General features: G+C 46.5%; 2 protein-coding genes across 11 annotated transcripts in view; one reads left to right on the top strand and one right to left on the bottom strand.

Annotated features, from left to right (window-relative positions):
* The window catches only part of LOC147033275 (max dimerization protein 1-like), a 100,072-nt gene extending 79,536 nt beyond the window's left edge, over positions 1–20,536 (bottom strand). Inside the window, exon 1 of the mRNA XM_085871500.1 lies at positions 20,421–20,536. Within this exon, the coding sequence (XP_085727626.1) occupies positions 20,421–20,521 (101 nt within the window). The 5' untranslated portion in view covers positions 20,522–20,536. The remainder of the gene's footprint in view (positions 1–20,420) is intronic.
* Positions 20,537–21,567: 1,031 nt separating this feature from the next.
* The window catches only part of LOC147033274 (cortactin-binding protein 2-like), a 46,975-nt gene continuing 41,747 nt past the window's right edge, over positions 21,568–26,795 (top strand). For 2 of the 10 annotated variants that reach the window (XM_085871486.1, XM_085871485.1), the window contains exon 1: positions 21,573–21,755. In XM_085871486.1, coding sequence (XP_085727612.1) covers positions 21,615–21,755 — 141 coding nt within the window. In that variant the 5' untranslated portion in view covers positions 21,573–21,614. Of the gene's footprint in view, positions 21,756–22,491; positions 23,340–25,129; positions 25,285–26,795 lie in introns of those variants that run through there. The other 8 variants (XM_085871493.1, XM_085871492.1, XM_085871488.1 and 5 more) reach the window with 7 other exon arrangements.

Below are 26,795 nucleotides of genomic sequence, written 5' to 3'. Positions count from 1 at the left end.
CCGCAGACACACCCATTAGGAACGGCAGTTTAATATCTGAACTTCTAGCAAGCATCATGCTACCTAAAGCGATAGCTGTCATTAAGTGCCGAGCACACCAGAAACTAACAACAGACGTGGATTAAGGGAATGATGAAGCAGATAAGGCCGCTAAGGTGGCTGCGGGACACTCCGTTCCCTTGGTAATGCCGGCGCGTATAGCAAAGGAGCAGGTTAAACCACACAATTATACCCTATTGGATATCATTGCGATCCAAGCCGCAACATCACTTAATGACCATGACAAATAGCAGGAAAAAGGAGGGATAGTGGATGGAGATGGATTATGGACAAACAATGGGAAAGTCATAGCGCCAGTCGAGATCCTGCCGTGGCTTGCACGCATGGCCCGTTTGAATGGACATGTGTGCAAGAGGGGGACTGTGAAACAAGTACAAGAATCATGGTATGTGCCAGGAATTGGGAAAATAGCTGTTAAGGGGTCTGTAAAAGTTGCCAGGTATGTCAACAACACAACCAAAGGAAAGAAGGTAAGACAAGGGAGCCGGGAGCTCACCTGTCCCCCTGGGGTCCTTTTGTGCACCTGCAAGTAGACTTCATAAATATGCCCCCATCGTGCGGGTTCAGAAATGTCCTGGTGGTGGTAGACATGTTCCCCAAATGGGTAGAGGCATACCCATGTACAAAGGCAGATGCCACCACCGTAGTGAAGCATCTGTTAAAAAGCTTCTTCTGCCGATTTGGTATCCCCCACAAAATATCACACGATCAAGGGGGACACTTTACGGGGGAAGTGACACAGGCAGCGTGTAAGGCGCTGGGAATTAAACAGGCATTTCACTGTGTTTATCACCCACAGTCAGCAGGTGCTGTAGAACGACAGAACGGGATCCGAAAGAACAAATTGGCAAAAATAACAACGGAAACGGGGTTAAAATGGCCAGATGCATTACCCTTGGCACTAATGAGCATGCGATCTACAGTGAACCGGAAGACAGGGTTATCCTCCCACGAAATATTAATGGGAAAGCCGATGCGGCTGCCCGTGACTGCCCCCACAACATGAACAAGTTGTATATTACAATGATGGACGAAAACATGCTGACATCTTGTAAACAGCTCTCCAGGATTGCAAGGACGATACAAACGAGGGTGAAAGAGGCCTTACCCGAACCAGTGGAAAGGCCGTACCACACCTTCCAGCTGGGAGACTACGTACTGATAAAACACTTCATGAGGAAAACGGCCTTGGAACCGCGGTGGAAAGGGCCATTCCAGGTACTACTGACCACTCCGACCGCGGTAAAGTGTGAGGGTAAGACCGCCTGGATACACGCCACACACTGTAAACTTGCAATACCAACAGAGTAGGTGGCAACGTGAACAACATCTACCTTACCACGATTCTTTTCGCACTTGTTTGTACGTGGGTAATTCACAATATCGAGGGCAAACCCGATAGTGAAGGAACCACTGATGATGTGAGGACTACAATGATGGGAAAAGGGAGTAAGAAATTGGATCAGGTGGACTCAAAGGGTGGTAAAAGAAAGAGACGAGAAATAACTCTGCATAAGACCGATCATCCACTATCCCTACAGTATGCGAGGGTGATGGACAAAAATAAATGTTGGGTATGTTCACACCTCCCACACTCCTCAAAACATGGATTGCCCTTGTTCACGATCCCATCCAAGGGGGAGGACATGTGTGGGTACTTAGTCCGTAGACAGGATAGACCAGTTTTAACTAAAGTACAAAAGACACCAGCATCAGTGTGAGGGAAAATAGCGGAGATAAGGAGTAATTGGGAAAAAGGGGGGTTATAATTGTATGGACTATGAGCATTGGTATTACCCAAAGTACAGGACTCTTAAGTTGAAGGTCGTGACTGCGGCACGACCAGGTGAACCAAGCGGGGACTCTGTGAGAGTAACAAAGTTGACGGACTATGAGGGATTGAAAAAGAGGGAGGGATTAGAAAGGTAAGCTCCACATTTTCAACTCATACACAAACAAGTTGGACTAATTTGCTTAGTTAGAAGACGGGGTTACGGGACTTTACTTGGGAGAATCAACGTGTCAACATTATGCTGAACATGGTAACGAGATGATTACCGTTAAGGGAGGAATTAACGGGACAACCATACCTGTAAAAATACAAGTAAATAACCTCTTGGAACACCTCAGGCACCCCTGAATGGTACATATTTTGTGTGCGGATATAGGGCATACTCATGGCTACCGGTGGGATGGACAGGATCGTGCTATTTGGGATACGTATTACCCAGAATTCGGATCACCGACCAATGACCATTCATGCCACAGGCCAGACCGAGAAGAGCCACTTCAGAAGTTGAGAGGTTTTTCATGATTGCATTCCCTTTCTATGGAGCCGCCAAAAGTGCAAGGGAAATGATCAACATGGCAGCATCACTGGAGAAACTTGCCAACACCACCAGCGAGGGTTTTCACAAGACAAGTGCGGAATTAGTAGCTTTGCGTACGACAGTTATGCAAAACCGCATCGCTCTTGATATGCTGTTAGCAGAAAAGGGAGGGACTTGTTCGGTCATATGGGCGGAGTGTTGCACATACATTCCGGACAATTCGGAAGAAATTAATAATTTGGCTAACAAAATTAAAGCCGAAGGTGCAAAGTACCATGACTTTAATAAAGGATGGTCAATGGGATATTGGTTGAAGGGAATACTTTGCAGTTGGGGGGGGCCTGGATAATCCACTGGTTGTTCATAGGGCTCATGATTTTTGTAGCTACTGCCGTCATTGTTACTTGTATTAAGGTTTTAATCAGGGTATGTGTGAGATGATGTGCCTCAGCAAAAGAGAAGACGACAACAACGGAAACGGAGATAGTTCTGGTGACCTATGTTGTGCTTACGCCGCCGCCACCACCTCTGCCTATAATTACAACTACACCTCCCGCTCCAGCATTGTACACCCCACCGACACCCTTAGAACCTGATGAAATGTATTGTGAACCTGATGTGGCTGTTGGCCCACTGCTCAAACCCACATTGGATGAGTGTATCCAATTGTTTGCGCCAATGGAGAGGATGGGAAAAAATACTTTGTAAATATTATCCTGTTAGCAGATGTTGGGATTTGTACCTTCTTCATGTTCTTACTCTGGCTAGCAGTTAGCCACAATATATTCTTGCTTGTTGTTCATAAAGAACACTGTGGACATAAGGATGTGGTTCGCCATGAGCAACCCTGTGTGAGCAACTTTAGGGAGTAACTTTACTTCCTCTTTATCTATGCTTAATTCACAATTGCTGAAAATATTATCCATTTACTGCAAAACTTGCTAGGGCTTAGGGGTAGTGGTGGGCTGGCTGGGCGATAGGCCTGTCGACAGGTTGAGGGGGTGCAGGAGGAGCCGCCGACCGATATGGAGCCACTTTTTGAAGATATGGAGCCACTTTTTGAAGATATGGAGCCACTTTTTGAAGAAGGAAAGAAGCTAATTGTTGAAGTTGTTGAAGAGTTGTTGAAGAGTGAGTTCCTCCTGGAAAGAAGCTGCTGTCTGCTGTCCTGCCAGTCCACGAATGCTCCATCTTAATGCTTTACATACAGTGCAGCTGCTTTGCTACTTTTACACAATGTTCCAAAGTAACAACAGGGGGGAATGTGGGGACACTGTATGTATCCTCTAAAAGTCATCAGTGTTTTTAACATCTTTGCACTTTGGAAATGTCGAAAAGATAAATCTTGTTGTTTTCTCTGTTCAGCCAAAGGGATTGCTTGGTCAGCGAAAAAGATTGCTTGTGAAATGTCACAGCTGGGTCTCCCAGTCCATAGAGCACAACAACATGTGGGTGGTGACCTTACTGGTGGAAGATAGGCTGTGGAAAAGAGCTGATCTTTTACTTCTTTATCTGCCGCATAAACTTGAAAAAGTGAATGAGTATACCACAAGATAAATCTTGCCTGACTAGCCGTCACGCAAAGGTCGGAGTAACACCATATATATATATATATATATATATATATATATATATATATATATATATATATATATATATATATATATATATATATATATATATATATATATAGCTAAAACTGAGCTTGCCAGAGTTGGTCTATGCGAACTACTGTATGTTCCTCGGCACTCTCCATATGCGCATATGTTTGTGTAATAAACTCTTCTTTACCTAAAGATCGGTGTGGACAGAACTCGATCTCGACATATATATATATATATATATATATATATATATATATATATATATATATATATATATATATATATATATATATATATATATATATATACATCCATACATGCACACACACACACATCTTCTTCTTCTTCTTTCGGCTCGCTCCCGTTAGGGGTCGCCACAGCGGATCAACCGTCTCCATTTCGCTCTATCCTCCACATCTTCCATTGACACTCCAACTGCCCGCATGTCCGCCCTCACTGCATCCATGAACCTCTTCTTTGGCCTTCCTCTTCTCCTCCTACCTGGCGGCTCCATCCTCAGCATCCTTCTTCCGATATACTCCGCCTCCCTCCTGTGCACATGTCCAAACCATCTCAATCTCGCCTCTCTCACTTTGTCTCCAAACCGTCCTACCTGCGCTGTCCCTCTAATATACTCATTCCTTATCCTGTCCATCCTCGTCACTCCTAACGAGAATCGCAGCATCTTTAACTCTGCCACCTCCAGCTCCGCTTCCTGTCTTTTTGTTGGCGCCACCGCCTCCAAACCATACAACATAGCTGGTCTCACTACGGTCTTATATACTTTCCCCTTCACTCTTGCAGCTACCCTTCTGTCACAAATCACTCCTGCAACTCTTCTCCACCCACTCCATCCTGCCTGCACTCTCTTTTTCACTTCTCTCCCACACTCTCCGTTACTTTGGACAGTTGATCCCAAGTATTTAAACCAATCCACCTTCCCCACCTCAACTCCTTGCAACCGCACCACACCACCACCCTCCCTCTCATTTACGCACAAGTACTCCGTCTTACTCCGACTGACTATCATTTCCCTTCTCTCCAGTGCGTACCTCCACCGCTCGAGGCTCGCCTCAGCCTGCTCCTAACTCTCCCTACAGATCATGATGTCATCCGCGAACATCATAGTCCATGGGGACTCCAGTCTGATCTCGTCCGTCAACCTGTCCATCACCATTGCAAACAGGAAAGGGCTCAGAGTCAATCCTTGGTGCAATCCCACTTTTACCTTAAACCGGTCCGTCATTCCTACCGCACACCTCACGGCTGTCACACTGTCCTCATACATATCCTGCACGATCCTCACATACTTCTCCACCACTCCCGACTTCCTCATACAATACCACAACTCCTCTCTTGGCACCCTATCATAAGCTTTCTCTAAATCCACAAACACACAATGTAATTCCTTCTGGCCTTCCCTATACTTCTCCATCAACATTCTCAAAGCAAACATCGCATCAGTGGTGCTCTTTCCTGGCATAAACCCATATTGCTGCTCACAGATCGTCACCTCTCCTCTCAACCGAGCTTCCACTACTCTTTCCCACAACTTCATGGTGTGGCTTAACAACTTTATCCCTCTGTAATTTCCACAGCTCTGCACATCACCCTTGTTCTTGAAAATCGGAACCAGTACACTTAATCTCCACTCCTCCGGCATCCTCTCACTTTCCAAGATTTTATTAAACAATCTGGTTAACAACCCCACTGCCATCTCTCCTAAGCACTTCCATGCCTCCACTGGTATATCATCTGGGCCAACCGCCTTTCCACTTTTCATCATCTTCATAGCAGTCCTCACTTCATCCTTACTGATCCACCCCACTTCCAGATTCACTATCTCCACCTCTTCCAACCTTCTCTCTCCCTCGTTTTCTTCATTCATCAGCTCCTCAAAGTACTCCATCCACCTTCTCAGCACACTCTCCTCGCTCGTCAGCACATTCCCATTTACGTTCTTTATCACCCTGACCTGCAGCACATCCTTCCCAGCTCGGTCCCTCTGTCTGGCCAATCGGTATAAATCCTTTTCCCCTTCTTTTGTATCCAACTTCTCATACAGCTCGTCATATGCCTTTTCCTTGGCCTTAGCCACCTCTCTCTTTGCCTTTCGCCGCCACTCCTTGTAGTCCTGCCTACTTTCTTCATCTCTCTGACTATCCCACTTCTTTTTCGCCAACCCCTTCTTCCTTATACTTTCCTGTACTTCCTCATTCCACCACCAAGTCTCCTTATCTTCCTTTCTCTGTCCAGATGTCACACCAAGTACCTTCCCAGCTATCTCCCTCACCACTTCTGCTGTCGTTGCCCAATCATCCCACCCATCTTTACCACCATCCAATGCCTGTCTCGCCTCCTCCCTAAATTCCACGCAACAGTCTTCCTCCTTCAGCTTCCACCATCTGGTCCTTTGTTCAGCCCTCACACTCTTCCTCAACCTCACCTCTAAAGTCATCCTACAGACCACCAATCGATGCTGTCGAGCTACACTCTCCTCTGCCACCACCTTACAGTCTCTAATCTCTTTCAGGTTGCATCTCCTGCTAAAGATGTAATCCACCTGTGTGCACTTTCCTCCACTCTTGTACGTCACTCTGTGTTCCTCCTTCTTCACGAAATATGTATTTACCACTGCCATTTCCATTCTTTTTGCAAACTCTACCACCATTTGCCCTTCCACATTCCTCTTGTTGAGACCGTATCGACCCATCACCTCCTCATCCTCTTTATTCCCTTCCCCAACATGCCCATTGAAATCTGCTCCAATCACCACTCTTTCATCCTTGTATACACTCTCCACCACTTTATCTAACTCACTCCAGAAATCTTCTTTATACTCCATCTCACACCCCATATGTGGGGCATATGCACTGATGACATTCATCATCACCCCTTCAATTTCCAACTTCACACTCATCACTCGGTCAGACACCCTCCTCACCAACAATACCCTCTTGACATAATCCTCCTTCAGGATTACCCCGACACCATTTCTCCTCCCATCCACACCATGGTAGAACAGTTTAAAACCACCTCCAATGCTCCTCGCCTTACTCCCCATCTACTTGGTCCTTGTACACACAGTATGTCCACCTTTCTTCTCTCCATCATATCAGCCAACTCTCGCCCTTTGCCAGTCATCGTCCCAACATTCAGAGTTCCAACTCTCACCTCCACACTTCAACTCTTCCCCCTCTCCCACTGCCTCCGGACTCGCCTTCCCCGTCTCCTTCTCCTCCTTCGCCCAGCAGTAGCACAATTTCCACTGGTACCCTGCTGACCACCGGTACCGGTGGCGGTCGTTGGTAACCCGGGCCTCGACCGATCCGGTATGGAAATTCGTTTTGATGTCCGCATAATGATTTGGCATAGATTTTTACACCGGATGCCCTTCCTGACGCAACCCTGGTCGCCTCTTATGACACACAGGGATATGGTACACCTATTCTAACCGGGGCATACACACACATATATATTTATATATCTATATTTTTTCACTGATGAGCTAAAACATAATGACCACTGACAGGTGAAGTGAATGACATTGATTATCTTGTTACAATGGCACCTGTCAAGGGGTGGGATATATTAGGCAGCAAGTGAACAGTCAGTTCTTCAAGTTGATGTGTTGGATGCAAGAGAAGTGGACAGGAGTAAAGACCTGAGCGACTTTGACAAGGGCCAAATTGTAATGGCCAGACGACTGGGTCAGAGCATCTCTGAAACAGCAAGGCTTGTGGGGTGCTCCAGGTCAGCAGTAGTGAGTACCTACCGACTCTGGTCCGAGGAAGGACAAACCACAAACCGGCGACAGAGTGTTGGGCGCCCGAGGCTCATCGATGCGGGAGGGCAAAGAAGGCTATCCCGTCTGGTCTGAACCGACAGAAGGTCGACTGTGGCACATATTACAGAAAATATCAATGGTGATCACGGGAGGAATGTGTCACAATCCACAATGCATCGCACCCTGCTGCGTATGGGGCTGCGTAGCCGCAGACCGGTCAGAGTGTCCATGATGACCCCTGTCCACCGTCAAAAGTGCCTACAATGGGCACGCGAGCATCGGAACTGGACCTTGGAGCAGTGGAAGAAGGTCGCCTGGTCTGAGGAGTCCCTTTTTCTTTTAGATCACGTATTTGGCCGTGCACGTGTGCGCCGTTTACCTGGGGAAGTGATGGCACCAGGATGCACTGTGGGAAGACGACAAGCCGGTGGAGCGAGTGTGATGCTCTGGGCAATGTTCTGCTGGGAAACCCTGGGTCCGGCCATTAATGTGGACGTCAATTTGACACGTGTCACCTACGTAAACATCGTTGCAGACCAGGTACACCCCTTCATGGCAATGGTATTCCCTGATGGCAGTGGCCTCTTTCAGCAGGATAATGCGCCCTGCCACACTGCACACATTGTTCCGAGATGGTTTTAGGAACATGATGAAGTGTTCACGGTGTTGCCCTGGCCTCCAAATTCTCCAGATCTCAATCCAATTGAGCATCTGTGGGATGTGCTGGACCGACAAGTCCGATCCACGGCAGCTCCACCTTGCAATTTGCAGGACTTGAAGGATCTGCTGCTCATGTTTTGGTGCCAGATACCACAGGACACCTTCGGGGGTCTTGTAGAGTCCCTGCCTCGGCGGGTCGGCACTGTTTTGGCGGCACACGGAGGACCAACAGCATATTAGGCAAGTGGTCATAATGTTTAGGCTCATCAGTGTGTGTGTATATATATATATATATATATATATACTTACATACATTATATATATATATATATATATATATACTTACATATATATATATATATATATATATATATATATATATATATATATATATTTATACATATATGCATGCAACCGAAAGCACAGGTGGATGGTGACTCCTCGTCGAGGTGAAGTCTCGGTTAACCCACATGAGTATGTCTATTAATTATGTACTGTTTGAATTGGACATGAGTCAGTATATAATTTACATATTATTGGAGCATGACTACCTCTATTAATTACGGACTATTGGAACGTACCTTTTAGACATTTACACCTTTAAACACCTTACACCTTTTGGACCCCTTTAGACCCATTTTGAACCCTTTAGTTTAGACCTTGTAAGACCCCTTAGACTCCTGAAGACCTTTACACCCTTTAATATCATTTTGGACATTTTAAGACCCTTTCTACCCAGACTCTTTGGACCCTTTGACTGTTTCGACACTTTCAACTCATTTAGACCCTTCAGATATCTCAAACCATTTGGAGCCTGGTGTTGGCGCAGTGGTTAGGGCAGCGGCTTGGGATCCAAAAGGTCCTGAGTTCAAGCCCCGTTGGGCCACTGAATTAATACACCAGGGGGTTGACTCAGCCTGTCATCCTTCCGAGGTCGGCGAAATGAGTACCGGTATACTGGGCCGGTGTATACCCCGGTTAAAATAGGTGTACCATATCCCTGGGTCGTAAGAGGCGACCAGGGTTGCGTCAGGAAGGGCATCCGGCGTAAAACATGTGCCAAATCACTATGCGGATCATACGGATGATCCGCTGTGGCGACCCTTAACGGGAGCAAGAAGAAGAAGAAGAAGAAGAAGAAGAAGAAGAAGAAGAAGAAGAAGAAGAAGAAGAAGAAGAAGAAGAAGAGATATCTCAAACCATTTGAGACCCTTTTCGACTCTTTAGAGTTTAGAACATTAGGCACTTTTGACAGTTTAGACTCCTTCATAATCTTTAGACCCCATAGACCCTATCAACTCTTTAGACCCTTTGGGTTTTTAGACCCCTTCTGTATACAAAGTCAAGGCCCGTGGAAGAGCTAGAACACTGAGTGGATCAGGACGCAACAGAACGAAATGAACAGTCAAGAGAGGATGGAAACACCAACAGCAGTGTTGAAAGAGGGGGGGGGAAACACCAACTTTAGCCTCTAACTACTATTGGAACATACCCTTTAGACCTTTTAAGACCCTTTGGACTCATTAGAATGTAGACCTGTTACATCCCCTGGAAGAGCTAGTTAGAGTTCATAACAAGCTAGAAGCCTGAGATCACTTGACCCTTTAGATCACTTTGACTCTTTAAACCCCATAAGACTCCAACTTCCCTCATAAACCCTCCAGAAACTTTTTCATCAGATAAACACACACACACACACACACACACACACACACACACACACACACACACACACACACACACACACACACACACACACACACACACACACACACACCAAATCAGCCCCATGGCCCAGAGGGTATAGCACGTTTAGACCCTTTAGACTTTTACACACCTTAGACGGTTTGGACCTGTAGCCTTTAGAGTTTAGACCCTCTAAATCCGTTAGACCACTTTGGACAAACACTGCACCAACATCTACAGAGTCTTATTGCAATATACAGACTTTGCTTCGTTCAACAAGTAATGCGCAAACTCCACCCACCCAGAGGGTGGGTACTCCACAAGTTTGAAGACAAGTTGCATATCGGGTATCTGAATGGGTTCATCAAGCCAAACCCCAAACCCAACTGTTTTTGAGGTCAAAGGGCCAAAGGTCAAGAACACATAAAACCATCAATTTTCATCCTATTAACTTGAAATTTGAACAGGATTTGCATGTTGGGTCAGAATTGGTTCACCAAAAAATCAGAACGATCAATTTAGTTGTTTTGACATGTCAACGGTTTCCATGACAACAATTTCATCCCATTATAATCAAATGTGACTTTTTGTGATTTTATTATTTCCATACCTCAATAAGTCAAATTGAAAAATTACACAGCTTATTTGTACCTGCGTGTAAGTATTTATTTGTAAAGTTTGGTGAAAATTAGTGAAGGACAAGGTCAAGGCCATCAGAAACATTTCCAACACCTGTTAGGCCGCAGTTAGAAAACGTATCAACCAAATTTGTCACGTACGGTGCAACAATCAATCGTGTAAAATACTTGATAGGTCAAATTTTCGAAATTGCAAAAATTGCTGTTTCCATGGCAACTATTGTTTATTTGGATTTCAAAAGTACCGTGCTATGTATGACATCTTTATTGTTTGTGTGTGTCTGTCTGCTCATAATGTGCCGACGTACGCCACAAAGACCACCTGATGATAGCCAGTATTACACGTTATCTTTCTTCAGCCGAGTTCCTCCGTACAGTATTTACAATTGCAATGTGGGTATGTCGATAAAGCACGAGTCACATTTGCTCTACGGCTAGGATACGGCGGCCGTACCCCCCTGAATTGACAGAAACGTGCGGCGGCCGCAGAGTTTCTGAGGTGGCTTCAGGGTGGCCCTACGCCGTATGGCTATCTTTTACAGGCCGTAGGGGTCTCCGTGGAATTAAAGCGCGGAGTTATAACTTTTTTCATTTCTAGGTTGGCCATAGCGATTCGACAAGCCGTAGCCATGACGTAGATGTGTTCCACGTCGACCGTACGTAGGGCGTACGGTGGGCTTGCGTTATCCGTGCGTTTTCCATAGGCTCTTATCAATGAAAAATGAATTTTGCCAACCCCCCAAAAAATTACGGCGGCCGCACTATTTCCACTTTCGCCTTAGGGCCCCCCTGCGGTCCCCCTGCGGTCGCCTTGCGGGCACCTTGAGGCTACCTTGCGTCTGCCTTGAAAATTCTATGGCCGCCGCAGGGACGCCCTAAGGTCACCGTGCGACATCAAATCAAAGACCGTACGGTACCCCCACGTTTTCGGTCTCCACAATTTCTAAATACCCCGTGCGGCTACCCGAAAAATAAAAACATATGTGACTGCTACATTGTGTGACCGTGGAAATACTGCGGCCGCCCTATAATTGCTAGTGGCCGTAGATTTTTTAGACCCTACGGCCACCGAGCCAAATGTGACTGAAGCATAAAGGACGTACGATTTAAGAATGCGAGTACGTGTCTCAAGAACGTGAGTGAATCGATAAAGTACGTACTGTGAAAATACGTTGACGTCAGTAAAATACCTGTACCTATAAAATATGTATGTACGTACATATGTCCATAAAATACATACTACTGGAACGTGAATGTACACAATAAAACTGAAAAGGTCTGTTTGTCCGCTGTGTGAACATAAACCTATGTCATCAATACACGTCAACACACACGCACACACACACGCACACACCCCTACCTAATCAGCCCCATGGCCCAGAGAGCACAAAAGGATCCAGGGGTTAATTTTCACATTGAATTATGGGTAATTTCCTCATTCACACTCGAGTTACTACACAAGAACACCACAAATTGTGCTGTGTGGGACCTATCAAGAACGGGAAACCATGTAGCATCATGAACTGAATGGGTTGTATCATTAGTAATTATAGGAAAGCATGTTGACCAGTAACCGTGTTCCCCTCTCGAGTGGAAATTCAAAGCCGAGGAGCTTTCAGGTCATCATCGTCACGATGGCCTGCGGTGACCTGAATCGCAAAATTGAGGTCAATTCGGAGAGCGACAAAGTCGATTTCATTCCTGACGGCAATAAGGCGAAGAGAGCGCACAAAAGCTTCTGGGCAATGCAGTCCAGTTCTGCATGGGAGACCGAAAAAGATGGTATCTTCGATTAGTGGGTGCCGTAGGTGAGCTCTACTTGGGGAATTGTCCAACAAGATCAAGTCACCACCAATGGACGTGGCTTCACCATCGCATGTGCCAACGACTTTGCATTGGCAATCCCGGTCGACGTATTGGTTATTCAACCGATCAATCCGACGACGCAGGTGTCGAGCCACACTGACTAAAGGTCATTCAACTCGATGAAGTCCATCGAGGGCACGCTACGCTCAACTACATACCGAGTCGACAGGAACCCGAATGCTCGGAATGAGTCAAATATTGAACTCAATTGACTTTTACAGGATTATCGATTCGTTTTGCTGCCAAGTCACGTTAATGAATTCTGTGATTGTGTATTAAGAACGATGAATGAATCATGTAGTGCAACGCAGTATTTTTTGGTCGATCATACACATCAAAGACATTGGGTTTGCTCGACGTGTTCTCACTTCAAAAGATGTGTGATGTAGCCTGGTAGGGTGGTTTGGCGAGGGACGGGTGGGGGCACACTCCCACTAGCAGCTTAATCCGGGTCTGCTCCCAGTACCAGAAGGGAAAGCTACCAAAGGAGGTTACCCTGGTATTCACACAAGTTGGCATGGTGGGGAAGGGGTAAGGTTTGGAAGGATGTTTGGGTGGGTTGCATATCATTCATTCATGTGCCATCCTCTATAACTCCATAGTCTATAACCGATGTGGAGCATATGTTATGCCGACCGAGTTCCTTTGGCAGGAGTTACAATCCTGGATGGATCATCACTCCGACGCATGACACTTAACTGAGTGTGCAGGAATTTGTCATTTGTTCAGGGTATCGGCGATAACTCGTTCACTCTTGGTGAAGCACAACGTGGGATATCTTCTGCCAGCAAGACGGAACGCCAGTTTAACACCTGCCCGAGGGACGGCATCATGCACATATCGATGAGTCACCTTGCCTGTGAAACACCGGGGTAAGCCATTTATAGCTTTGGGTCAGGATTCAAACCCAGGCTAGACAGCCTCGAGACGATTGCACATACCATCTCATCTTTGGAGACATCAGTGTACTTTTATAAATTAATTCTCAAGGACATGAGTAGACGATGGACACAACGATTATGCACAACATATGGGATTTCAATCAGGGATCCCAGCATCACAATACGAACTAGTGCACCCCAAAAATGACTCATGAACGAAAAAAAAAAATTTAGAATATGCAAAGAGGAAAAAAGTAAGAATTAAACTATTTTTTTTTCCAAGCATGTTACCAAATAAAAACAAGTTTAACTCGAAGGGCACTCGGTCGAGCGCATACCTCCGCCACGTAATGCCTGATTCACGAGAACGTATCGGGCCCAATACATTTTTGAAATATCATGCCGAACAGTACTATATCCTGTTTGGCCCGATCTCTCAATGTTGAAGAATCGCCTTAAAAATTAAATAATTATCGTATCCACATCTGGATTCGGATCTTCGCCAAAATCGAATCAATTCCCCGTGGTCTCACACCCAAACCTGTCCACAAAATTTCATCCGGATCCGTCAACAACATTTTGAGACATCGTGTAATATCTATTACCACCCCCAGATCCTTCTCCTGTGTGACATCAAGATTGCCCCTTGCATCATGTCATCTCTAGTTTTATTATTCTTACCCATCCCCAAGCCTGGTGTTGGCGTAACAGTTAAGGTGGCTGGCTTAAAATCTTATGGTCTGGAGTTTGAGCCCATCAGGCCGTTAAATAACACCAGGTGGGTTGATTCAACCTATCATCCTTTTGAGGTTGGCAAAATGAGTACCAGCTTACTGGCAACAGGGGCATTGCATCGCTGGCACAACTGCACTCCCAGCAATGATACAACCAGCAGCCACAGGCTGCACACAAAATAATAATAATAATAATAATAATAATAATAATAATAATACCCATCCCAAGCACCTTACACTTGCTCAGGTTTAATTACATCTGCCAATCTTTTGCCCAATCGATACAAGTATCGAGACTTGCGTGAATCTGATCACCACCCCCCCCTCCCCCTCTTTGCTATCCATCTTACCTCCAAAGCTTTGTGTCACCTGCTAATTTGGAAAGCTGACTCTCTTTCCGCACTGCACTGTCAAAATCATGGAGAAAAATATTAATAACAGTCCTCAAACCGATCGCTAAAGTAGCCCACGACTTACAACCTTCACCCAGACATCCTTCCACTCACAGCCACTCTTTGTTTAAAGACCTGCAAAGCACCAGTTTCATGAAAAATTAAAATATCACCAATAAGGGTATAAACAAATAATTTACAACAACGTCCAACAGGATGGCGCAGAGGTAGAGTGCAGTCGTTTGAACTGCCCAGCCGAGGTGTGATTCTTTGTCCGACTATAAACTGTTGGATTGGTGTCTTGAGGGGCAACACATGGCATCACAAAATACTCAAATCAAGCAACAACAGTGATCAATGTTCATTTGGGTTAATGGGGCTGGCAGGAAGGCATAGGATTAGAGGTACGCACACTCACCTCTGAGCTTTCTCGCCTGGGTTTGAATCCCGACCCGGCTAAAAACTGCCATCCCGGTGTTTCACAGGCAGGGGGATTCATCAATGCGTGCGCCGTCCCTCGGATGGACGTTAAACTTGGCGTCCCCTCTGCCGGCATTAGTTGGCGGATGTTAAAGATCCCACGGTGTCCTTCGCAAAGAGTAGTTGAGATACCATTGACAAATTCCAAAATTCCCACCCTCACAACTGCTGGAAAGGCAATGGCAAAACACCCAGTATAACCCTCGCCAAGAAATTGCTTCGGCAGCACCAATGCTCTGAATCCGAGAAATATCTGTATTGTACATCATAATTAAACGTCACCGTCACAACACCACGACGTCACCGGCGCAATGGCTATACTGCGACCCCCAACCCTCAGGGGGCACCTCGTCGTGCGAATCGAGCCTTTCGGACAACGACGGTTCAATATGCCACAGGCAGAGAAAATAGTGTAGCTGCAGCCATATTTCAACGTTCAAATTCATCAGCACAACATATTATGCTTAAAATCATGGGTAGACAGCTGGTGATGTATAGAGCAAAGCTACGAGCTGTGACAGACAACACAGGTGGATCAACACAACAGGTATTAAGAATATAAATTTGGAAAAGGTTCAGTTTGGAAGTTCACTGGGGCTGACAAATGCACAATGGCAAAGGTTTCAAGTCTTCACCTACCTTGGATACATGTTCCTACCAAAACTCATGGGACACGTGCGATTTTATTACCCCGCGCACGCGAAGAAAAAGCGGGGTTAGACAATTGGTTCATGTCAGTCCTGCTGTGGGGCCGGGTCTCGGTGGCGAGCACGACCGCTAGATGGAGCAGTAGAGTCGGCTCCACCGAACACCCGGAATTTAGGTCGGACCTTTCAGATAAATCCGTCCCTTATCGGACCGAAGATCGCCAATAGGTCGACCACGTGGGATAGGGTCAATTGCCAATTTCAGTATACCTAAATACCCACGTCGTCCAAACTACCGGGGAAATTCACCCTCGGCAGGATCTGCGCGATCCGGGCCGTTACCGAGCCGGATCCGAGTCGTACCCCGAGCGGAGAGTACCAGAATCCTGCCGGGCAGATTGCACGATTACGGCAGCAATGACGCCTCCTAATTCCCGTTCGCAGCGCGGCAATCCAATGGTAGAAAGGACAAGGACGAGCTGGGACATTCAACAAAAGGGGAATTTATTTACAACAATAATTGGGGAATGAGGAGAGCACGTAAGGGAAGAGTTATCCGACTAAGCAAGGCAAATAATGTACAACAAAAAGCACTTAACAATTCTACTTATCAGATGGGGCCCACGGACACACACACGCACACACAAATACCCAGAAATGGACCCCGTCGGGTCTTTATTGAAGGCTTCCTGCTTGAGGAAAGGTGAGCTGGAGACCAGAGCTAGCTTGGACCTGCCCACCTCGTGCGATCTTCGACGTTCTGGCTTCACGGGACTCGAACCCGCAACAACGATGCCACTCCAAGCACCAGGGATGGAGGATGAAGGACGGACACCAACCAGCATGAGGGCGGACAAGGCAGCGAGCGCCAGCAGGCAAGGTGAGGCGATCCGAGACGATCCGGCAGGCAAACCCCAACTGCCCCCAGTCAGATCACGCTGATCAAGGTGCACGATCCACTCGTTGCCCCAGTGATTGGCCAAAAGGGGCACCAAGTCCGCTGAGTGGACCGGGGGGGGGGTGGCGGGCATCACAGCGGACCGCCCCTCAAACAGGAAGATGAGTAATATTGTCCTGCGGTGGCTCCCATTGGCCGAACGACGACAAACTCGCTCGCATCTCTCTGATTGGTCGAGAGAGACGCCAAGTTCTTCAATGAACTCTGCCCTCCGCGAGCGTTATGGCGTCAGGATGGAGCGAGGCGAAGGTGTTGTTGTTGTTGTTGTAGTTGAAAATGTAAAACAAAACCCTGACTATCAAAATAACTCCGCAGCGCACTAACATTTAATCACCCATTAGACACAGGGGATGGATTCTAACTATACACATATACTTAACAAAATAAGTGAGCTACGGGGACCTGTCTGTTGTGTGCTCATGGCTGCCAGATTCGTAACAGTCTGTCTGTCTGTCTGTGTGTCTATGGACGTCGGTGTATGATCAAGGAACAACTTGTTTAAATTGAATGTTATATATTTGAACACGAATCGGAACATGAATCTGAAAACAAACTTGCTGTTTTACCGAAAATTGGCTCTGAATTTGACCTGATCACACCTGCGCAGAGAGGAGTGAGGTAATTTCTTGCTCTGTCTACCTGTCTGGCAGTCAGACATCATTGAAAATCATTCCAAACTGGAAACTCTGGATTGTTTCTCCAATGTGTCAGTTTTTGATTGGCTGGAGTCTGGATTGTTACTCCAACGTGTCCGTTTTTGATTGGCTGGAGTCTGGATTGTTTCTCCAACGTGTCAGTTTTTGATTGGCTGGAGTCTGGATTGTTACTCCAACGTGTCCGTTTTTGATTGGCTGGAGTCTGGATTGTTACTCCAACGTGTCCGTTTTTGATTGGCTGGAGTCTGGATTGTTTCTCCAACGTGTCAGTTTTTGATTGGCTGGAGTCTGGATTGTTACTCCAACGTGTCCGTTTTTGATTGGCTGGAGTCTGGATTGTTACTCCAACGTGTCCGTTTTTGATTGGCTGGAGTCTGGATTGTTACTCCAACGTGTCCGTTTTTGATTGGCTGGAGTCTAGATTGTTACTCCAACGTGTCCGTTTTTGATTGGCTGGAGTCTGGATTGTTTCTCCAACGTGTCAGTTTTTGATTGGCTGGAGTCTGGATTGTTACTCCAACGTGTCCGTTTTTGATTGGCTGGAGTCTGGATTGTTACTCCAACGTGTCCGTTTTTGATTGGCTGGAGTCTGGATTGTTACTCCAACGTGTCAGTTTTTGATTGGCTGGAGTCTGGATTGTTTCTCCAACGTGTCAGTTTTTGATTGGCTGGAGTCTGGATTGTTACTCCAACGTGTCAGTTTTTGATTGGCTGGAGTCTGGATTGTTTCTCCAACGTGTCAGTTTTTGATTGGCTGGAGTCTGGATTGTTACTCCAACGTGTCAGTTTTTGATTGGCTGGAGTCTGGATTGTTTCTCCAACGTGCCAGTTTTTGATTGGCTGGAGGTTTTTGATTCGACGATATCCTTTGCCTCGTGCGTCCATGTTGTTTCAGATTTTGACCTCATTGGTGTCGAGTCCATATAACCTATCGCCAGACTTTTCATCACGTGATCTTGGGTTTGTTGCTCCACAACACCCGTTTTGAGTCTTGCTGCACGTTTGTGCACCACCATGTAACACCTTAGATTGACCACCTTGATGAAAAGCTTGCATGCAGCCGCTTTTCTATTGCATTCCGCGGAATACAAACGCTCGGCAGATTGTACCGACGCTTGCAGCCTGACACCCCCATTGACTTGCTGAACTCTTGCCGCATTATGCAGTTTTCATGTGACAAGTCACGTGTTCCTCATTGGATTCCTTCCTTTGGGAGTTGACTCCTTGAATCTGAACAATATAATAAGAACATTCGCTATAATTTGTGGATATGTTACATACACTAAATGAACAGTCAAATAACAAGCTCAAATTAAATAAGATCCTCTTCCTCTTAATGATGACGTCATAAAAACGAATATGACGTCATTGTGATGTTTGAGGTTTGCGATAAATTATCTGTGCTAATGGCCGGCTTGATTCCCGCAAACAAAATTCAAACGGCTTGCCAAGTTTCGGAGATAATGGTATAGGCGATTTCCATTAGCGGCGATATTATGACGTCAACTTTTTTTTCTCCGAAGAATTTCCAAAATCGGAGATGGTTACTGCCTGCGCGTGGGCTTTCTGCATATACATGGCAAGTTTCACGAAGATCCGATGAAAACTCTGGGTTGTGAAACAAAAAAAATGTCAAAAAATAGGAATGACGTCATAAAAATTGATATGACGTCATAGTGATGTATCATATGTGCGGTAATTCATCTCTGCTAATGCCCTGTTCGATTCCCGCAAACAGGATTCAAAAAAAACTTTCCTAGTTTCGGAGACAATTTTTAAGGCGATTTCCATTAGAGGCGATATTATGACGTCAACTTTTTTTTCTCCGAAGAATTTCCAAAATCGGAGATGGTTACTGCCTGCGCGTGGGCTTTCTGCATATACATGGCAAGTTTCACGAAGATCCGATGAAAACTCTGGGTTGTGAAACAAAAAAAATGTCAAAAAATAGGAATGACGTCATAAAAATTGATATGACGTCATAGTGATGTATCATATGTGCGGTAATTCATCTCTGCTAATGCCCTGTTCGATTACCGCAAACAGGATTCAAAAAAAACTTTCCTAGTTTCGGAGACAATTTTTAAGGCGATTTCCATTAGCGGCGATATTATGACGTCAACTTTTTTTCTCCGAAGAATTTCCAAAATCGGAGATGGTTACTGCCTGCGCGTGGGCTTTCTGCATATACATGGCAAGTTTCACGAAGATCCGATGAAAACTCTGGGTTGTGAAACAAAAAAAATGTCAAAAAATAGGAATGACGTCATAAAAATTGATATGACGTCATAGTGATGTATCATATGTGCGGTAATTCATCTCTGCTAATGCCCTGTTCGATTACCGCAAACAGGATTCAAAAAAAAACTTTCCTAGTTTCGGAGACAATTTTTAAGGCGATTTCCATTAGCGGAGATATTTTGACGTCATAACTTTTTTTCTAGGAGGAATTTTCAAAATCGGAGATGGTTACTGTCTGCGCAGGGTATTTTTACATGTATCTGCCAAGTGTAAGGAAGTTTCGATGAAAACTGTAGGCTGTGAAACAAAAAAGTCCACAAGAAGAAGATGAAGAACAACAACGTGAATAAGACTTCGAGATCCTCCACGAGGATCTAAAAATCTGTGCATTCTGCGAAAAATGAATATATTACGTTTCATTTGCGTATTACGTTCAATTTGCGTATTACGTCATGACGTTCGAAACGAGGCGACCTGTGAGGTCATCGACTGAGGCGATTTTTTTTTAATGGTGTAAACCTCACATAACAGCGGATGAGTAAATGGAGGAAGGCGAAACAAGACTACGAGTTTAAACATTAATGGCGGTTCTCGGAAGGTTAAATCATCATTCATATTTACGAAAATACGAGGTAACCAACTGCCCAAGTCCAGACAAACATACACCGCTCGTAATCGTAGAAAGCGCTTCAACGCAGGAAGAGGTCATATCATCGGCCCATCAAACCCTGCGAAATGGTTGTTTATCCGAACTGTATCCTTTTAAAATACTGAACGTCAAGCGATGAAGCAGCACGTACCATTTTGAAAGTCTTTGGTTTGGCCCCGCCACCGTTGACCTCCCAAACGCTTTCACAATGTAACCATGACACCACCCAGGCTGTGGTGTGTTGTTGTTCATTAAAAAATAAATCCTTACAAAAAACATTCTTCACTTGTTAGAACGTTTATAGGTTTCAATCGTGCTCTCTCATTCTCACGAACTGGTGGTAAAAAACCAATTGCTTGGAAGATGTTATGAAAAACAACTTGAAAAGGTAAAGGTACCAACCGAGCTTAATGACAACGCGTACTATACACCGCTCTAGGAGACGTTACCCACACTTTCAATTGACACGGACAAATGATGATCTTTTGCCTTATGTCTTATACACCGCTACTTTATATTGTATATTTTCTGCCAAATCTCATTGCTAACACCTCTTTCGAATCTCAAACACCAACCCTCTTTATAAACGTTTTCTCCCACCTCTTCCCTCCTTCTCTTCCCGATCCCGACTCTTCCTCTTCTCTCCCGTCTCCCTCCCATTCGCCTTTTGCATCCTCCATTTCCCCTCTCCTTTCCCTTTTTCTTCTCCTCCTCCTCCTCCTCCCCTTTTCCACACTCCCTCCGTTTTTTCCCCACTTCCCCCTATTTCCCCTTCCACCTCCCTCCCCTTCCCAGTCCACCCCCATCCCCTCCACCTCCCTCACATTCCCCTCCACCTCCCTCCCATTTCCTCTCCAGCTCCCTGACATTCTCCTCCACCTCCACCCCATCCCCTCCACCTCCCTCTCCTTCCCCCTCTACCTCTCTCCTTCCTCCTCTCCCTCCCTCCTTCCTCCTCTCCCTCCCTCCTTCCCCCTCTCCCTCCCTCCTTCCCCCTCTCCCTCCCTCCTTCCCCTCTCCCTCCCTCCCATTCCCCTCCACCTCCCTGACATTCTCCTCCACCTCCACCCCATCCCCTTCCACCTCCCTCTCCTTCCCCCTCTACCTCACTCCCCTTCTCTTTCCCCTCCCCTTCTCTTTCCCTCCCCTTCTCTTTCCCTCCCCTTCTCTTTCCCCTCCCCTTCTCTTTCCCCTCCCCTTCTCTTTCCCTCCCCTTCTCTTTCCCCTCCCCTTCTCTTTCCCTCCCCTTCTCTTTCCCCTCCCCTTCTCTTTCCCCTCCCCTTCTCTTTCCCCTCCCCTTCTCTTTCCCCTCCCCTTCTCTTTCCCCTCCCCTTCACATCTCTCCATGACTCTCCACCCACTCCGCGGAATACTGTCACGTGACGTCCGCATCATGGAAGCTGGCGCTCCGGGCCGATCTCGCGCCGCGCTGAGCCCGGTGACGCGCGCACCACACGCACAGGTGAAGAACACCGTGAGGTACCAGGTGTGGACCCGTCGGGATTCTGAGGGAATCTCCGTGTGAGAATCACCCCGTCCGTCCGTCCGTCCGTCCGTCCGTCCGTCCGTCCGTCCGTCCGTCCGTCCGTCCGTGTGTCGGCGCTCGGCGCCGTCCGAGGGCTGTGCGTCCGCGCGCGCCTCTGTCCGGATGGTTGTCCGTGACCGCGCGTCTCCGTCCCGGTAACTGTCCGTCGCGCCGGGTGGCCGTGTCCTCGCCGTGTCCTCGTCCCGGTGCTCGTCGGTGTCCACGCGCCCCGTCTCCCTGTCCGAGTCGTGCGGACTCGGTGCGCGCGGTCCCGGTTTGTGTGATCCGCGCTCTCTCCTGGAATCCCCTCCTTGATCACGTTGTTTGGGTTCACGTCTTGTTCCACGGTCCATGGGACTTCATCACACATGAAAACACAAATGTTCTTACAATTGAACCATTGTTGTGTAATCCGGTGAACTATCATTGTTATCGTCATTATAGTTAGAGTTATATTTGACCCCCCTCCCCAAAAATAGTGCGTGTGTGTTTGTTCGTGTGTGTGTGTTTGTTCGTGTGTGTGTGTTTGTTCGTGTGTGTGTGTTTGTGTGTTTGTTCGTGTGTGTGTGTTTGTTCGTGTGTGTGTGTTTGTTCGTGTGTGTGTGTATATGCGTAATTGCTCGTGCGCGTGTGTTTGTTCGTGTGTGTGTGTGTGTGTGTGTGTGTGTGTTTGTTCGTGTGTGTGTGTTTGTTTGTTTGTTCGTGTGTGTGTGTGTGTGTGTGTGTGTGTGTTTGTTCGTGTGTGTTTGTTTGTGTGTGTGTTTGTTCGTGTGTTTGTGTTTGTTCGTGTGCGTGTGTGTGTTTGTTCGTGTGCATGTGTGTGTGTTTGTCCGTGTGTTTGTGTTTGTTCGTGTGTGTGTTTGTGTTTGTGTTTGTTCATGTGTGTGTGTTTGTTCGTGTGTGTGTGTTTGTGCTTGTTCGTGTGTATTTGTTTGTTTGTTCGTGTGTGTTGTTTGTTAGTGTAGGTGTGTGTTTGTTCGTCTGTGTGTGTGTTTGTGTTTGTTTGTGCATGCATGTGTGTGCTTGTGTGTGTTTGTTTGTGTGTGTTTGTTTTTTTGTTCGTGTGTGCACATGTGTTTGTGTGTGTTTGTTCGTGTGTGTGTGTGCATGTGTGTGTTTGTTCGTGTGTGTGTGCATGTGTGTGTTTGTTCGTGTGTGTGTGTGTGTGTGTGTGTGCATGTGTGTGGTTGTTCGTGTGTGCGTGTGTGTGTGTGTGTGTGTGTGTGCGTGCGTGCGTGCGTGCGTGCGTGCGTGCGCGCGTGCGCCCGCCCATCGTTGTTCATATTTTGGTTGTTTCATGTTCACCCATGATATCGAAATCTGAACCGCTCAGGCTTGGCCGCTCCTTGCCGTCCGCGTGGGGCATGTCCAGCTTGTCCAGCTTGTCCAGCTTGTCCACAGCTCTTCGATCAATCACCCTCACATCGCAAGGTGATTGTTCGCAAAGGCTGCTTTGGCACGTGCACAGGTACAGAGGTGTTCTGCTTGGTCCACACGTACATGCGCAGGACAGTTTCTGTACGGTGAAGCCCCCTCAAGTGGAATGTAAGTACGATTGAGCTTCGGTCAGGTGGTCCTTTTCCATGATTTCAGGTGTGTTTACGAACCGTCTGTCGTTGACCATTTTCACTGCGGTATCTCCATGGATGTTGTCTCATTGTTGATGGGATGGGATGGGATGGAATGTGCGCTGCCCATGAACAATGGGTTGGAGCGAGACGATGTAATCCTGAATGAAAGAACTCGAGTTGATCATTCACCTGTCTCCCATCTTGGGTTTGCCTTCTTGTCCATCAAACACCTCTTCTCCCCCTTCCTGTTGGATCATGCTTGTTTGACAACCTCGCAGCCATCTGGCCTATTGGTGTGTGTACACGTGACTTTGTCCGCAGGAGATATGACGTACGGCTTGTCCTTCTGTGCGGTCGTTCTTCTTTCGCACGGATCGTCCCTTCTGATCCCGACCCTGCGGACATTGTGGCTTCAGGCCACACCACTCCGTCCTGGTCCTTTGCACCACGTACGAACCGGACGACCCGAACGCACTTGTACATTCGCAGGTTTCAGAAGCTTGTTTTGCTCGTCGAGAAGCCATTTGGTGTTCTTGTTTTTTTCCCCTCGCTGTACGCTGCGTGCAGACATGCCTGCGTGTCTGGTATTTGCTCATTCTCAAGAAGGGTGGGGATGTGTTGTCGCAGACAGATAAGAGAGATAGATAACAGACTCCCGAATGGAATGAAGCCAGGTAACGTAAGAAAGAGCACTTCTCCTCCTCCTCCTCCTTCCTCGTACTCCTCTTCTTCATCTTCTTTCTCTTTCTTCCTCCTCTACCTCCTCACCTGTGTTTCTCATAATCTCACTAATTACTGGTTGTCTAGGAAGAGTTGGTGCCTCTTCTCCCTCACCTATCCAACTCGGCAGCGTGAAGCTTGCCTGCAACGTTATCGATTTGCCTTGGGTGTCATCAGGGAAAAGGCTTAATTTGATGTGCTTGGTTGCCGGGGTGAATTGTAAACAGGTGTATTACCTGTGCAAGTATTTGTGTTGGAAGGTGGCACGAACCCGTTTGGCTTCAGAGCAGGTTTTGTGGTTGTTACCGAATTCTGCACGATTTTCTGAACTTCGAAGCAAAGGAATAAAACCTCCACAGGATGTCCAAACACAAGGAACAATTGGCCATTGAATGGTCGAAGAGGGACTTCCGTTCTACGTTTTCCTTGATGTTCCACTTGTAGCTTTGTTGGAAAACAGTTTCCACTTCAGGATGACGTGACATTGAGGAGATCGGGCCGAATCGATTCGTTGATTCCGGTAAAGCCCCTGCGGCTCCTTGCGGGATGTGTCGGGAGCAGCAGATGGCAGCTGATCGGAGCTCAGCATGTGCGGGGTCTGAATATTGGAGCCAGGGGACAAAGGCTGGCGGAGCGTAAGGTGCAATTTATAGGTTAGACGGTGTGTCATCAGGGTCAGAGTCTGGACAGTCGTCGTTCGGTGGAAAAGGTCCTTCCTGGAAGTACTGGTGCTTTTGTTCAGATAGATGTTGATACTGAAGTTTATTTATTTTTTTTTTGTCGAACGGTTGCTCGTTAACCTAACAGCCTGTTTAGTTAACGGACTTTCATTTTCTAGAGCGGCAACAGTGCACAGGTATGGCATTCCCATATATGGGCTCTTCGCTCGTGATGCTGGGACCCTGGGTTCAAATCCCATGGACCGTGTTGAAAGCCGCGTGGGATGGTCACGTATTATGTGCATACACACTGTACGTTCAGATGAGCATGTTAATGTGAGCAAGTAATGATTGTGGGTTGGAATTTGTGGGGGGGGGGATGTTAGGGCGGTGTTCACCTGACGTGCCAGCGAGCCGTCATTTTCGATGATTGGAGGGGTGAGGAGGATTATCTGAACACGGGCACTTGGAACACAAAGAGGCTTTATGGGTCAGCCGTCGTATTCCAAGCTTGTGACTATTTGGGTTCCTTATAAAGAGGTACGTCCCAAAATTATTAAACCGTTTGTTGATTTATATTTGCTGAAATGTTGTTCCGATCTGTCCCTTGAATGTGTTTAGGTGTTTTCCACTGGACTAGAACCCAGTGTTCGTTAACATTTTGTTTTGTTTTTTAATATCCATATTTATTTGTGTCCTGCAGTGCAAATTATGGGTCCGGACGGAATGGGTGGGTGTCCGCCAGGTTGTATCTACGTGAGTCAATTCCGCCGTTTCATTGTTCGTGCGAAAGCGTTATTCCGGCCGTGCGACGACCGCTAGCTGTGATGTTCAATGTGTGTGCTCGTTTCCCTTTGGGATTCCACGGACAGTATCCCACGTGTCAGCATTCCAGAATGCAGACGCATCTCACGTGCCTCGGTTCGATGCACGCTCCTTGTGGCTCAACAGGATTTGAGGTCCTGCTACACGTAATCGGTTTGGCTTTGTCCTGGAACTCGCGTCGGTCGAAAACTTCCATTTCGAAATTTGGTTCTGCCAACGTCCTGAGAACTATTTGTCCGGTTAGTGGGGCAGATAACAGCAATTTTTGAGAGGAATCGTGCAAATGATGATACAAGCATCAAATTTGGCACATTTGTTCTCCAGGGGATTCTAATCAAATCTGCCTGATTGGCTATTTGAAAATCCAAATTTTTCAAAATTTGGATTTTCAAATGGCCAATTGGGCAGATTTGATCAGAAAGCCCTGCAGAACAGAAATGCCAAATTTAATGCTTGTATCATAATTTGCACGATTTTTCTACTATCTACTACACTAGGTTTATGTCTTGAATGTCGTCCTCTCAGCACCGTGGTGTCCCACACTGTCTGGGATGGATCCGGGGAAAGAAAGGTTGTGGGGTGGGGGAAGGATGAAGCACCTGTTTGGCCCAGAAATGAAACATTTGTTTTCCCCGAGATCAGAATGCCAGGGCATGCCACCGTGCCGCTTAAATGACCTAACCGCCCCGAAACACCTTTTTATTCCCGTCTCGTTACCTTTCAACATCATTTGGTCGGGCCCTGCCCCTGGAAAACCTCACCTATACACAGGAGCCATCGATATTGCCATGTAGACATGAGACGGTTACACTACATCCTCAAATAACTTCCCACCAATCAGAATATATAATGGTCTGTCGCGCACTATGAAGAATAACAAACATGGTGGGCATCATGTAAACAACCTTTCTTACAGACTGTAATGTTTCATATTTCAATTTCAACATGTTTCAAATTTCTAATTGGCACAATGACATCCTGTTTTGTGAAGAATAACTTCCTGGGTAGATTAACAATTTGCACCATACCCTTCTAATCACCTGTCTGGAGGGAATCCGAAAAGCATAAACGGTATGGTAATGATAAAAACAAAACGTCATACATCGAGGAAGCCGACAAGGTGAAGTCCACAAAGTTCTAATCTCAGCGACTAACGGATGATCAAACTCATGTCTGATCCTTGAATACGAAGCATTGCATTGTCAAATAGTCACGAGAACGACACT

The sequence above is a fragment of the Eptatretus burgeri genome, chromosome 2, assembly GCF_056783735.1.
Source record: "Eptatretus burgeri isolate ZD-2024b chromosome 2, Ebu_testis_v1, whole genome shotgun sequence".
NCBI classification, from domain to species: Eukaryota; Metazoa; Chordata; class Myxini; order Myxiniformes; family Myxinidae; genus Eptatretus; species Eptatretus burgeri.
This window is presented reverse-complemented; position numbering and strand designations above follow the sequence as displayed.